Source organism: Oncorhynchus clarkii, chromosome 20 (genome assembly GCF_045791955.1).
Source record: "Oncorhynchus clarkii lewisi isolate Uvic-CL-2024 chromosome 20, UVic_Ocla_1.0, whole genome shotgun sequence".
NCBI classification, from domain to species: Eukaryota; Metazoa; Chordata; class Actinopteri; order Salmoniformes; family Salmonidae; genus Oncorhynchus; species Oncorhynchus clarkii.
Window position 1 is genome coordinate 64,580,052 of NC_092166.1, and position 15,340 is coordinate 64,595,391.

Here is a 15,340-nt window from a genome sequence, read left to right on the forward strand (position 1 = left end):
CAGTGTTGCTCCATTAATTAAGAAGAGAATGCTTAGAAGCTCCAAGATGGAAAAAGACCTAAGGTTCTTCAAGCTAACATGTTGAACTGACCTCTATTCAATGCCACCCAGTGGGAGAAAAAACCCCAGCTATCAGCTTATGAAGGGCAAAACATAGGTTTTCATGCATTTGCATGTTTTATTACTCATGATGACACAAACCATTCCAGTGAAGATGGTGGATGGGCACCTGTTTTGAATAGCCGCATGCACACAACCAAATGAGACTAGCGTTGGCACAGAAACCACTTTATGTCACCACATTTTTGGGGTGACGTTGATCTTGCTGAACTTACAATTTCATTTACATTTTTTAAGTCACTCCAACTGAGTTGGGCGGAAATTTGACGAACTGACTTGTTGAAAAGGTGGCATCCTATGACGGTGCCGCATTGAAAGTCACTGACAATGTTTGTCTACGGAGATTGCATGGTTGTGTGCTCGATTTTATACACCTCTCAACAACGGGTATGGCTGAAATAGCCGAATCCATTAATTTGGAGTGTCCACATACATTTGTGTGTGTGAATATATATGTACAGTTGAAGTCGGAAGTTTACATACACTTAGGTTGGAGTCATTTTTCAACCACTCCACACATTTATTGTTAACAAACTATAGTTTTGGCAAGTCAGTTAGGACATCTACTTTGCATGACAAGTCATTTTTCCAACAATTGTTTACAGATTATTTCACTTCACTGATTTACTGTATCACAATCAGAAGCTTCTGATAGGCTAATTGACATCATCTGAGTCAATTGGAGGTGTATCTGTGGATGTATTTCAAGGCCTACCTTCAAACTCAGTGCCTCGTTGCTTGACATCATGAGAAAATCAAAAGAAATCAGCCAAGACCTCAGAAAAAAATTGTAGACCTCCACAAGTCTGGTTCATCCTTGGGAGCAATTTCCAAACGCCTGAAGGTACCACGTTCATCTGTACAAACAATAGTACGCAAGTATAAACACCATGGGACCACGCAGCCGTCACACCACTCAGGAAGGAGACGCGTTCTGTCTCCTAGAGCTGAATGTACTTTTGTGTGAAAAGTGCAACTCAATCCCAGAACAACAGCAAAGGACCTTGTGAAGATGCTGGAAGAACCCGGTACAAAAGTGTATATATTTCCACAGTAAAACGTGTCGTATATCGAAATAACCTGAAAGGCCGCTCAGCAAGGAAGAAGCCACTGTTTCGAAACCGCCATAAAAAAGCCAGACTATGGTTTGCAACTGCACGTAGGGACATAGATTGTACTTTTTGGAGAAATTTCCTCTGGTCTGATGATACAAATATAACTGTTCTGCCTGTGATTATTATTATTTGACCATGCTGGTCATTTATGAACATTTGAACATCTTGGCCATGTTCTGTTATAATCTCCACCTGGCACAGCCAGAAGAGGACTGGCCACCCCACATAGCCTGGTTCCTCTCTACATTTCATCCTAGGTTTTGGCCTTTCTAGGGAGTTTTTCCTAGCCAACGTGCTTCTACACCTGCATTGCTTGCTGTTTGGGGTTTTAGGTTGGGTTTCTGTACAGCACTTTGAGAGATATCAGCTGATGTACCAAGGGCTATATAAATACATTTGATTTGGCCATAATGACCATCCATTATGTTTGGAGGAAGAAGGGGGAGGCGTTCAAGCTGAAGAATACCATCCCAACAGTGAAGCACGGGGGTGGCAGCATCATGTTATGGGGGTGCTTTGCTGCAGGAGGGACTGGGGCACTTCACAAAATAGATGGCATCATGAGGGAGGAAAATTACGTTGCTTCAATATATCCACATCTCAAGACATCAGTCAGGAAGTTAAAGCTTGGTTGCAAGTGGGTCTTCCAAATGGACAATGACCCCAAGCATACTTCCAAAGTTGTGGCAAAATGGCTTAAGGACAACAAAGTCAAGGTATTGGAGTGGCCATCACAAAGCCCTGACCTCAATCCTATAGAACATTTGTGGGCAGACCTGAAAAAGCAAGTGTGAGCAAGGAGGCCTACAAACCTGACTCAATTACACCAGCTCTGTCAGGAGGAATGGGCAAAAATTCACCCAACTTATTGTGGAAGGCTACCCAAAACGTTTGACCCAGGTTAAACAATTTACAGGCAATGCTACCAAATACTAATTGAGTGTATGTAAACTTCTGAACCACTGGGAATGTGATGAAAGAAATAAAAGCTGAAATAAATAATTCTCTCTACAATTATTCTGACATTTCACATTCTTAAAATAAAGTGGTGATACTAACTGACCTAAGACAGGGAATTGTTACTAGGATTAAATGTCAGGAATTGTGAAAAACTGAGTTTAAATGTATTTATCTAAGGTGTATGTAAACTTCCGACTTCAACTGTATATATGTGTGTGTGTGTGTTTCTAAGCTCTATCAAATGTGTTATACACTGAGTGCACAAAACTTCAGGAACACCTTCCTAATATTGAGTTGCACCCCCTTTTGCCTTCGGAACAGCCTCAATTTGTCAGGCCATGGTGTCGAAAGCATTTCACATGGGTGCCCATGTTGACTCCAATGCGTCTCACAGTTGTGAAGTTGGTTGGATGTCCTTTAGGTGGTGGACCATTGTTGATACACATGGGAAACTGTTGAGTGTGAAAAACCCAGCAGAGTTGCAGTTCTTGACACACTGAAACCGGTGCGCCTGGCTCCTACTACCATACCCCGGTCAAAGGCACTTAAATGTTTTGTCTCAAGGCTTAACGGTTTGTTTTTTTACCTCCCCTTCATCTACACTGATTTAAGTGGATTTAACAGGTGACATCAAGGGATCGTAGCATTCAACTGGATTCACCTGGTCAGTCTGTCATGAAAGGTGCAGGTGTTCCTAATGTTTTGTACACTCAGTGTGGACTCCCATACCTTTTTTAACCTAGGTATTTGAAAATTGCATTTTAAACTGTTTGAAAATCATTTCAAATACTATTTGGTTTTTACAAATAGACATTAAAATACTCCAATTAAAGTACTTGTTTTGGGCTGTGTATTTGAAAATACTCAAATACACAGAAACAATTTTAAATAACAAATATTCAAATGCATATGTATTTGAACCTAGGTCTCAAATACCCCTAATATAGAGTAAACAATAAACATCATACCCAGTGAGACTGGCTCTGTTTGACCCCAGCCAGCCACCATAATCATAATCAAGTCAATAAAACATGCAGCCACTTCATCAGAATAGAACAGGAAGTGAGCTAATTCCATCCTGACCTATATTCACAATAATAACTACTGTACACAACTTCTCATTCATATTGAAACACAATCACCAGCTGCTTTAATCATAAATCATTGTAGCTGTAGTCAGTTTATGCAGATAAGAATAGCAGTTGCTGTAGCCTTATCGTGTTGGCCTTATTTATTTATATTGAAGCCTCTTAAATAGTGGTATAGAGTGGGTACCTTATGATACAATATATATTGTGGTTTTTACCACCACTAGAGGGCAGCCTCTCATAGATGCCAATGCAGCCTGCAGCATGTCATATTGAAGAGTTCTTTGGTATGTCTTCAGTAGAACAGCTATCTGTGTTACATGCCTCCCTCCCCCTGCCTTGCTGCATCATACAGAGATGGAATATTAACTACCAGACAAAGAAGTCTGCCCCCTTTTCTCTGCTTCCTCCTTTCCACTCCTCCCACACACCCACACTACCAATCCTCCTCCCTCTCTCCCTCTCATTCCAACTCTTCCTTGATTCTCTCTCTCCATTCTCTTTCTCTCTCCCAGGTGACATGAGGGATCCTAGTTCAGGTATCCTCCCACAGGGTGTCTACTAATCGCCATTCATTAGCAACAATTACACACACACGCGCGCACAGACACACACAAAACATCTCTTCATGGGTGATCTGTCCTGCTGCTCCCTATGCCCTCCTGTGAGATGTGACACAGATCGAGTGACAGGAAAAGAGCATCCATGTCAGTGATGCCAGCTGTTTGTGTTACCTCCCATGGACAGTGGCATATATTCATGGATGTCAAAGGAAGCCAGGCTTCCCCAAATATTTTACCAATAAAAAAAATACAATTTGAACATAATTAGTCTTTTGTCTCTGTTTTTATAATTTTCCTTCAATTCACAAGTGGCTGAATCTGGAGAAATCATCCGAGCGAAGGAAACAGCGCCCCTCTGTCTCAGTATGTGAAGCCCATGTATCTGATGCTGTCTGGAACAAAAAGAGTATGAGATGTTGCTGCTGTATCATTTGATTGATGCCAGAAAGTATTTGGCCTCCCTTGATCATTTTTTTCAGTAAAATAATTAGCCAATCCGCATCGGACTGAGCTGAACTGTGGGTTGTCCTGGCGCGCCGAAACGCCCCCTAAGGGAGGCCAGTTTGGATTCGGCTTCACACCAATCAAATCACATTTGCGGTAGCTACCTTGCTATATCGGCCTTTTACTAACTCATGGATGGAGATGGGGATTTGAAAAGGAATTTAGGCTAGCAAGCATTTTAGCTAGGTAGCCAAATAAAACCAGAACTAAAAGTGTACAGAGACATGGACCATTTTGCCAACATGGAAGAGAGGAGGACGGCATTGGCATTCAACAAGTCTAAAAGCCACTTGATATTTAGTAACACTGATTAGACTAAATTGTTTTTGGTGTCTTTTAAGTCTGTTTTCAGTGTAGTAAACAGAATATATACAGGGCATTCGGAAAGTATTCAGACCCCTTGATATTTTCCACATTATGTTATGTGACAGCCTTATTGTGGGGTGGCAGGTAGCCTAGTGGGTATAGCGTTGGGCCAGTAACCGAAAGGTTGCTAGATTGAATCCCCGAGCTGACAAGGTAAACATCTGTCTTTCTGTCCCTGAACAAGGCAGTTAACCCACTGTTCCTAGGCTGTCATTGTAAATTACAATTTGATCGTAACTGACTTGCCTAGTTAAATAAAGGTACAAAACAATTCTGCGACCAAAACAATTCTGCGACCATGTAACGCTTTTACAACATACAGAAGTGCTCTGGTTTTCAAGGGGCAAATATTGACACGTTTTTTTGAATAGCGAGACGAGCTTAAAGTTTTCTTTACTGACCATCATTTTCACTTGTCTGACCGCTTGTGTGATGAGTTTCTCACACGACAGTCCAATCTGGGTGATATTATTTCTCACCTGAATGATCTGAATCTAGGATTACAGGGACTTTCCGCAACTATATTCAATGTGCAGGACAAAATTGAGGCTATGATTAAGAAGTTGGAGCTCTTCTGTCTGCATTAACAAGGACAACACACAGGTCTTTCCATCATGGTATGATTTTTGTGTGCAAATGAACTCAAGCTTACGAACAATGTCAAATGTGATATAGCGAAGCACCTTAGTGAGCTGGGTGCGCAATTATGCAGGTACTTTCCCGAAATGGATGACATAAACAACTGGATTCATTATCCATTTCATGTCCTGCCTCCAGTCCACTTACCAATATCTGAACAAGAGAGCCTCATCCAAATTGCAACCAGCGGTTCTGTGAAAATGTCAATTTAAATCAGAAGCCACTGCCAGATTTCTGGATAGGGCTGCGCTCAGAGTTTCCTGCCTTGGCAAATCGTGCTGTTAAGACACTGATGCCCTTTGCAACCATGTACCTGTGTGAGAGTGAATTCTTCACTCTCACTAGCATGACCACTAAATACAGGCACAGACTGTATGTGGAAAATGATTTAAGACAGAGACTCTCTCCAATACAACCCAACACTGCAGAGTTATGTGCATCCTTTCAAGCACACCCTTCTCATTAACCTGTGGTGAGTGATTTGTTCATCAAAAATTGTGAATAAGGTTTTATATGTAAGATGGCTAAAGAAAGAGCAAAAGTATTGATTATTATTATATTATTATTTGTGCCCTGGTGCTATAATCTTTGTCACTTCCCACGAGCCGGGTTGTGACAAAAACTCACACTCATTCTTATGTTTAATGCATGTATTGTATAGTGTGTGTGTGTGTGTGGCAGGCTTACATTGATGGCAAAAAACAACATTTGAGAGTGCGCTGACCCTGTATGCAGCTGGAGGTTGAATGTTTTGAAGGGATACAGGACTATAAAAGTTTGGGAACCACTGATCTGGAAGATTGAATCATGGCCGGATTACACCACAGAATTCTGTTCCTATTCAGCCTCTGAGTTCTCATCAATAAACTCCTCTGTACTCGGTTGGTGTGTGTGTGTGTGCGCTCAATATGTCTGAATTAAAACATTAAGGTTACTTCCCATGTAGCACTAAGCAGCTGGCCTCGAGGTGAGTAATGCCATGAGAATGAAAGAACTGACACATAACATAAGAGACTCACAGCCACTAGTCACTCTTCTGCTTTCTTTCTTTCTTTCTTTCTCAATCTCTTCCTCCCCCTGTCTCCTCTTCCTTTTCCCCTCCCTCCACCTCTCTCCTGCTGCAGCATATTCAGGACACAGAAGAGCAGCTGTCTCCCCAACGACACATCATCACAGTAGAACATACTTGGTGCTGGTCTAGTCCATTGCACCACACACACACGCACACACACACACACACAAATATCAATAAATTAGATGTCAGAACGAGCCATATCAGAATGAGCCATGTCAGGAGATAGAAGCTGTTTCTCAGTCTCTCGGTCCCAGCTTTGATTCACCTTTACTGTCTCTGCCTTCTAGATTGTAGCAAGGTGAACAGGCCGTTGGTCAGCTGGCTGAGGTCTTTGATGATCTTCTTGGCCTTCCTGTGACACCGGGTGCTGTAGATGTCCTGGAGGGCAGGCAGTGTGCCTCCGATGATGCGTTGGACTGACCGCACCACCCCTCTGGGGAGCCCTGTGGCTGCGGGTTACTGTACCAGGCGGTGATACAGCTTGACAGAATGCCCTCGATGGTGCATATGTGGAAGTTCGTGACGGTCTTAGGAGCCAAGTTGATTTTTTTCAGACAGGTCTAGGCCTTCACTGTGTGTGTGTGTGTGTGTGTGTGTGTGTGTGTGTGTGTGTGTGTGTGTGTGTGTGTGTGTGTGTGTGTGTGTGTGTGTGTGTGTGTGTGTGTGTGTATGTCCAGCCCTGTCCAGCCTATATCTGCAGTGTTAAGAGGCGTGCTAATGTGTTTACTCAGGCAGTACTGACACGCCACAGAACAGAGGCACAATAAACCAGCCTTTTGTGCCCCACTTAGGAAGTGGACCATGGAAGGGCTGAAGCTGCATGGGGCATTGTCATGCTACTGTAGGTTCACAGGGTGCATGTCAAGGCCAGTTAGTACAGGCTACTGCTGACTGTAGCTACTGATACTGCTGCTGTAGAGAATAACTGGAGCATCTCATTCACATGGTAGGCTACATACATTGCACAGAGCCATTGCACTGTGAAATGTACAGGTCCATCTCTCTAACAAACATGGATAATAAAGCACTGTACCTATTGTACTATCTTATTATGTGTATGAGTTATATGTCTGTTCGTGAGAGTATTTAAGTATATTTGAATGGTATCCTGGCTAGTGTTTGTAACGGTGATTTGCTGTGAGTGTGAGGGCAGTGAGGTGAGTAGAGATATCTCCCTGTAGTCTTCTCTCTGGCTGAGTTTCAACACTATAAAACACTAGAATGGACCAGCGGAGAGTTGGAATAGATTTTTAATGGATCCATCTATATTAATCTCTCCCTCTCTCGTGCAGTCTATTTCTCTCTCTTATTGACACACTCACAATGTTTCTTTTGTCTTACTTCTCTCTTTCCCTCCTGCCCCTCCCTTCCAGCATGTTACAACCTTTGTCCCATTTTCTGCTAACTCGTGGACATTTATTAAGGAACCAACCGTCCTCAGCCTCACCCGGAGAGACTCAGGGGCCAGGTTACCAACGCACCCAATACCACCATGCCCTCCACTCTCCCCTGCTCTCCTTTACGCACCTCTACTAGATGTTATCCCTCTTTCTCTCTCGCACCAGTTGTCTCAGCCTCTGAACGCTCAGTTAAGAAAAAACAACTGACATTTACACCCCAGGTGCTGACTGGTTGCACCCTCTATAAACACAGTGATTATTATTTGACCCTGCTGGTCATCTATGAACATTTGATCATCTTGAAGACTGGTCTGACCTTAATAGCCATGTACTCTTACAATCTCCACCCGGCACAGCCAGAAGAGCACTGACCACCCCTTCGAGTATGGTTCCTCTCCAGGTTTTTTTCTAGCCACTGTGCTTCTACATTTGCATTGCTTGCCGTTTGGGGATTTAGGATGGGTATCTGTGTGACAACTGCTGATATAAAAAGGGCTTTATAAAAATAGATTTGATTGATACTCTCCCTTTATCTCTCCTGCCTGGCTGGCCTACTCAGCCTATGATGAAATTACCCCTAGGACACCAAGGTCAGTTTTGAGTTTCCCACCCTAGGATTAGGGTTGGGTAGGCTGATCCTAGATCTGTGGTGAAGGGCAATTTGCGCCTGAAACTGCTATCTCAGTGTGGTCCAGTGCCAGCTCCAGTGAAAGCGTACACTAAAGTCCAGCATTCCTGACTAGAGTGGTTGGACTCGAAGGCTGCTTTCTAATATTGGTGGCCTTGCAAATGGTTTGAGAGAAGCCTATGTATGAAACTCTGACTTTGTCATTATTAGATTATATGCAATTTTCCTGTAAGCGTTGCTATAAGGTTTTAGTCTAACATTGGATATGCTGTATTGAGTTTCTGTGAGCAGTGCTACTGTGCTGTGTAATGTGGTTGGCTGTGTCATGGAAAATCTACACCATAGCCTACTCTTCTATAGCAACCAACTAAACAGGTATCCAACCTGGGTGGTCTGGTCTGCGTGACTCAGTACCGTGTTAGCACGCTGAGCTAAAGCCTTGATGTTAGTCTTCAGGTCTCATTATCATGTGAGTGTATTTTGGCCAACTGCCTCCACTGCACCATACTGTACCAGGCTGTGCTGTTCTGTGGTGCTCTAAACACAACAGTGTGTGTGTGTTATGGTGTGTGTGTGTGTGTGTGTGTGTGTACGAGACAGAATACTCTGGGTACTGTTAGTCAGGCTGGGTCCCATGCCTGCTCCCACAGGCTCAGAGCCACAGCCCAGTGCCAAGTTGGCAGTGCTTTGAATCACTCACACACACACAACGCTGTGTTGGGAAGGGCAGGGCTCACAGGAATCAAAGGAGCTCTCACTCATTTCCTGCTGAGGAGTGTGAAGCAGGCAGCGGTGAGCTGAGGACAAACTCAAAACTCAGTGACCTCACCGTTACTATGACGATAGGACGGATGTGTTTGTATGTGTCTGTTTATGAGTGTGCGTCTCGTGTGTGTGTGTGTGTGTGTGTGTTGGAAACAGCTGGTGTTTGTGTTTACATGGACAACTCTTTTATTCTGGGAGGTAAAAGGAGGGATGGCTGCCTTCTTGATCAAACCCTCTATCAAATCAAATGACGGTCTCTCTCCTACTCTTTAATCTATTCTCTGTCGGACTCCACACCTTCCCTTTTTATGTGTCATTCTTTCCGTCTGTTGGATCAGTTGTATCTCATCCAATACTTACAGCTCAGCGTTGCTACAGTAGGTGTGTATGTGGCTCTTTCTAATAAGGTGGTGGTGAGGAAGAAAAACTCACATAAACGAATCTCGGAATCCAGAACCTAATCTTGCACGTTACCAGCCTGTCACGAGAGCCTACACACGTCCACACACACCCCCTCCCCACAGCCTTGATGACCTCACATGCAGGAGAGCCTAAACATAATCATCAGTGCCCAGTCAGCATAGTTGTCAGACCAGTATTGAGGGAAAAGCAGGCGGTAGCCTACTGGTTAAACAGGAGTTAGGAGTCTTTCTGTCTGACACTGGTCTGGTGGATTAAATTCCTTTTCCTCGCTTGAGTAGCCAGGCGTGATAATTAGGATTCATCCATCTTCTCTGTGTCACTGTTAACACATTTCGGTTCACCCAAGCTGACTCTCCCTTTCTTTCTCCTCCAACTCTTTTCTCTATCTATACTGAACAACATTATGAACGCAACATGTAAAGTGTTGGTTTCATGAGCTGAAATAAAAGATCCCAGAAATGTTCCATACCCACAAAAAGCGTATTTCTCTCAAATTATGTGCACAAATATGCATCAAAATAAATGTTATTTGTCACATACACATGGTTAGCAGATGTTCATGCGAGTGTAGCGAAATGCTTGTGCTTCTAGTTCCAACAGTGTAGTAATATCTAACAAGTAATCAAACAATTTCCTAACAACAACCTAATACACACAAATCTAAAGAGGTGAATGAGAATATGTACATGTAAGTATATGGATGAGCGATGGCAAAGGTGCAATAGATGGTATAAAATACAGTATATACATGTGGTATGAGTAATGTAAGATATGTAAACATTATTAAAGTGGCATTATTTAGAGTGCATTGTATAAAGTGACTAGTGATCGGTTTATTAAAGTGGCCAGTGATTGGGTCTCAATGTAGGCAGCAGCCTCTCTGAGTTAGTAATTGCTGTTTAGCAGTCTGATGGCCTTGAGATAGAAGCTGTTTTTCAATCTCTCGGTCCCAGCTTTGATGCACCTGTACTGACCTCGCCTTCTGGATGGTAGTGGTGTGAACAGGCAGTGGCTCGGGTGGTTGATGTCCTTGATGATCTTTTTGGCCTTCCTGTGACATCGGGTGCTGTAGGTGTCATGGAGGACAGGTAATTTGCCCCCGGTGATGCTTTGGTGAGCATTTCTCCTATGCCAAGATACTCCATCCACCTGACAGCTGTGGCATATCAAGAATCTGATTAAGCAGCATGATCATTACACAGGTGCACCTTGTACTGGGGACAATAAAAGGCCACTCTAAAATGTGCAGTTTTGTCACACAACACAATTCTACAGATGTCTCAAGTTTTGAGAGAACGTGCAATTGGCATGCTGACTAGAGGAATGTTTACCAGAGTTGTTGCCAGATAATTGAATGTTAATTTCTACCATAACCCGCCTCTAACGTTGTTTTAGAGAATTCGGCAGTACGTCCAACTGAACTAAATACCGCAGACCGTGTGTAACCATGCCAGCCCAGGACCTCCATATCCGGCTTCTTCACCTGTGTGTCACACCCTGGCCATAGAGAGGTTTTAATTCTCTATTTTGTTTAGGCCAGGGTGTGACTAGGGTGGGCATTCCATGTTCATTTTCTATGTTTTGGATTTCTGTGTTTGGTCGGGTGTGGTTTTCAATCAGAGGCAGCTGTCTTTCGTTGTCTCTGATTGAGAACCATACTTAGGCAGCCTGTTTTCCCACTGTTAGTTGTGGGTGGTTATTTTCTGTTTATTGTTTGTTGCACCTGTCAGAACTGTTTCGGCTATTCTTTTAGTTATTTTGTATTCAGTGTTCAGTCAGAATAAATAATATGAACATGTACCACTCTGCACCTTGGTCTTCACCTTCTTCGAATGAATGCCGTGACACTGTGGGATCGTCTGAGACCAGCCACCTGAACAGCTGATGAAACTGAGGAGTATTTCTGTCTGTAATAAATCCCTCTTTGTGGGGAAAAAACTAATTCTGATTGGCTGGGCCTGACGCCCCAGTGGGTGGGCATATGCCCTCCCAGGCCCACCCATGGCTGTGCCACTGCCCAGTTATGTGAAATCCATAGAATAGGGCCTAATGAATTTATTTCAATTGACTGATTCCCTTATATGAACTCTAACTTAGTAAAATCTTGAAATTGTTGCATTTATATTTTTGTTCAGTATATATCAATCTCTCTCTACCCCTCTCGTCTCTAAATCTCCATCTCTCTTTCACCCACCAGCTAGAGTAAATTCAGTCACAACTAAAGAGACATACGTCATACCTTGAAGGTCAACATACAATATTTATTTAGGAACACAAAAAATGATAAGTTAATTATCAGGTAGTCCACAAATATTGTGGAAATGGTATATCAATACAGTCATACAGGGGGAAAACCATCCCGAGACGCCCGGATTCAAACAAAATGGTGGATAAGGGATGAACTGAAACATTATTTTAGTCAATTTAAAGATGGTTTACTCATAATCATTATTATATTGTCCAAAGAAGTTATTCCTTGTTTATTTATTCCTAAAAAAAAAAGAAAAAATATTTCTAGCTAGGTTTTATTTTATATACTTTATTCAATTTAAATAACCCAATGACAACAGAACTGAATGGGGCCGACCCTGCATGTGAATATTGCCTTGAATCAATGCCTTTCATAGCCTGCTATAGGCAGGATCACAGTGCACGGGATGCCCAGTTGTATAATGCTGCAATACAAATGATACACCAGAGGGAATGGAAAACACCATGTAGACCGTCATTGTGAATAAGAATTTGTTCTTAACTGACGTGCCTAGTAAAATAAAGGTTTAAATGTAGTATCCCCTACCCCCACAGCCAGAGATCATGTACGTTTGCTACAAAAAAACAGTATACATTATGAGCACATCATGCAAAGTGGCAAGTTCTGCTTTGCAAATAGTATAGTAGTCTGTTTTTTCTCCTCGCCGATCAGCTCTTCCCAAACACAACCTAAAGAAACCCCGCCCACTCCCAAATCCCACCCACCAAGAAAAAAAACATATTAAACTATAATATATCAAACCATGATTTTTATATAATACCCAAATCTGCAGAAACCTTGCAGTGGACAGTTCTATCTTCCAGACCAGGTTAATAGGAAAGCATCACCCCTCGTTGGAAAGAAAAGCTATAGCAGTGAACAATATCATCGTCAACATGAGCAAATACCAGAGCTGAAAAATCACAATTGGTTTAAAAAAAAAAAAGTCCTGTGTTGTCAAACAGTTGAGAATCCCTGATAGGCTGAAAGAAGTCAGGTGACGACTAGGTGAGGTAAGAAGAGTCCCACCTTACGATGGGTAATGAAAACTAGGTCGCTGTTTCTTCTGCTCTGCTGTGCGTGTGTGTTTGTGTGAGATGGTAACACACTGCACACAGACACGTTTGTGATGAGTAGAGTATAAACACTGTACTGCCAGATCCCCTCTGCAGCTCCCCTCTCTCCATGCAGTGTACACACTCTCTATAACATGTTCCTAGTAGAGTATAAACACTGTACTGCCAGATCCCCTCTCTCCATGCAGTGCACACACTCTCTATAACATGTTCCTAGTAGAGTATAAACACTGTACTGCCAGATCCCCTCTCTCCATGCAGTGTACACACCACACTCTCTATAACATGTTCCTAGTAGAGTATAAACACTGTACTGCCAGATCCCCTCTCTCCATGCAGTGCACACACTCTCTATAACATGTTCCTAGTAGAGTATAAACACTGTACTGCCAGATCCCCTCTCTCCATGCAGTGTACACACTCTCTATAACATGTTCCTAGTAGAGTATAAACACTGTACTGACAGATCCCCTCTCTCCATGCAGTGCACACACTCTCTATAACATGTTCTTAGTAGAGTATAAACACTACTGCCAGATCCCCTCTCTCCATGCAGTGCACACACTCTCTATAACATGTTCCTAGTAGAGTATAAACACTTGGACAGATGAAAAGAGAGAGCAGAAACAGTTGCTGCTTTAAGTCCTTGTCTCAGAAAACATCAGAAGTATAATCCTTGGACTTGAAGATTTTTTGTTCCATACATTTCTCTTATCTATGCATTTACTGAGAATAATTTTTTCTAAACAAAGATTTCAGTTGCTCTCTTTCTTATTACTAAGTGTGTGCGCTTCTTTAAAAAAAAAACGTTTGATTTCTTATTTGCATTGTTTCCACTTCTTGAATTGTCCACGTTTAGTACTTGCTTGGTTTTTCTTGGTTTGTGTAGCTGTCTCTATCTCCACCCTACCACCCTCAATTGGAAAGAGACACACCTTCACTCCCCCCCCCCCCCCCCCCCCCCCGCCGTCTAGTCCTGGCCCCTCATCTCTCGGCCTCCATGGCCACACTCGCCTTCTGTTCGGTGGCTGGGTGCTGGTGGGGGTTAACGGTGACCCCCGTGGGCCAGACTGCGGGGTTGGAGGGGGGCTGCGAAGGGGGCTGCCCCTGAGTCCAGAGTCCCTGACCCTGTGGGCCACTCATGGGCATGGGGAGTGGGGGCACGCCCCAGCAACCGTGTGGAGGAGGGGGAGAGGTGGCCATGGAGGCCATGGGGCTGCTGGAGGTGAAGCTCTCTGAAGCCTTGAGACGGGAGAACATGGTGAGGGCATCAGGGAAGTTGGGCGGGGTGGCCGGTGTGTTGGCTGGGGTGCACATCTGGAAGAGAGAGATGAAGAGAGATTTTAGGGGGCGAGAAGACGTACGGAGGAGCACATCCATATACATCACACAATGTGATATAATTATCATTATCACACTTATCACTATACGTTTCACACTATCACTGCCGTGCATCCAGTTTGTTTCACACCATCACTACATCCAGGATGAGGATGCCTGTATATCTAAGCCTGTATAAGGTCCGTCCAAAACAGAGAGGGGAATGTAGGGGGATCCTGTCCTCTCTGTCCCTGAGGATCCTGATGACATTCCTCTCCTCCTCTTTGTTCTGTTCCTAACAACGTTTTTTGTTGTTGTTTTTTTGTACACATTACAAATATCAGGCACAAATATTAATTCTACAAATGATCAGCAATCAACAACTTACATCAGTAAATCAAACACGTCTAACACAAAACAAAGCCCACCGGTAAAAACAACAGACTCCAAACACATGATCTCATAATGATTCAAGAAGATGTCATTATTTTTGTTATTAAGTAGGGATAATGTGTTAACTAGATGATGAAATTAAATCAAATATTTGTCATTTTGGTATAGAATTCTAGAATTGTTGATTGTGTATTTGTGTATTGATTGTGTATTTGGCAACAAGAATGTTAAAAAAATCACAATAATTTCAATGGTCTTGTCATCCTCGCAATAGTAGCATAGTATAACCTTCATGTCAAAAACATGGGTAGTTGCCTAAAAGTTGCAAGGTTTTCCCAGAAATCTATCACAGACTTACCCTCATACAGTAGAACCTAGTGTGTCAGATTTTCACCTTTTTTTTTGCAGATAACACATATCAACGTCGACAAATTTGGACAACATGGAATTACATGGATACGTGATATCTTATGTAAAATCTTAGGAGAGCACTTCCTTAAGTTTGTTTGGTGTACAGTATTTGTAAGGCATCAACCAACATGTTACAATATTTGGTTTTACCTCGAAGGCATAAATTGGTTGTTTGACTGGAAATGTGTCTTATGTATTTGTTACAAGATTTCTCAAGTAAGCCCACGCCCACTCTGATTTCTC

General features: G+C 42.8%; 1 protein-coding gene across 1 annotated transcript in view; it reads right to left on the reverse strand.

Annotated features, from left to right (window-relative positions):
• Positions 1-11,886: 11,886 nt before the first annotated feature.
• The window catches only part of LOC139376719 (UBA-like domain containing 1a), a 38,139-nt gene continuing 34,685 nt past the window's right edge, over positions 11,887-15,340 (reverse strand). The window contains exon 3 of the mRNA XM_071119592.1: positions 11,887-14,290. Within this exon, the coding sequence (XP_070975693.1) occupies positions 13,958-14,290 (333 nt within the window). The 3' untranslated portion in view covers positions 11,887-13,957. The remainder of the gene's footprint in view (positions 14,291-15,340) is intronic.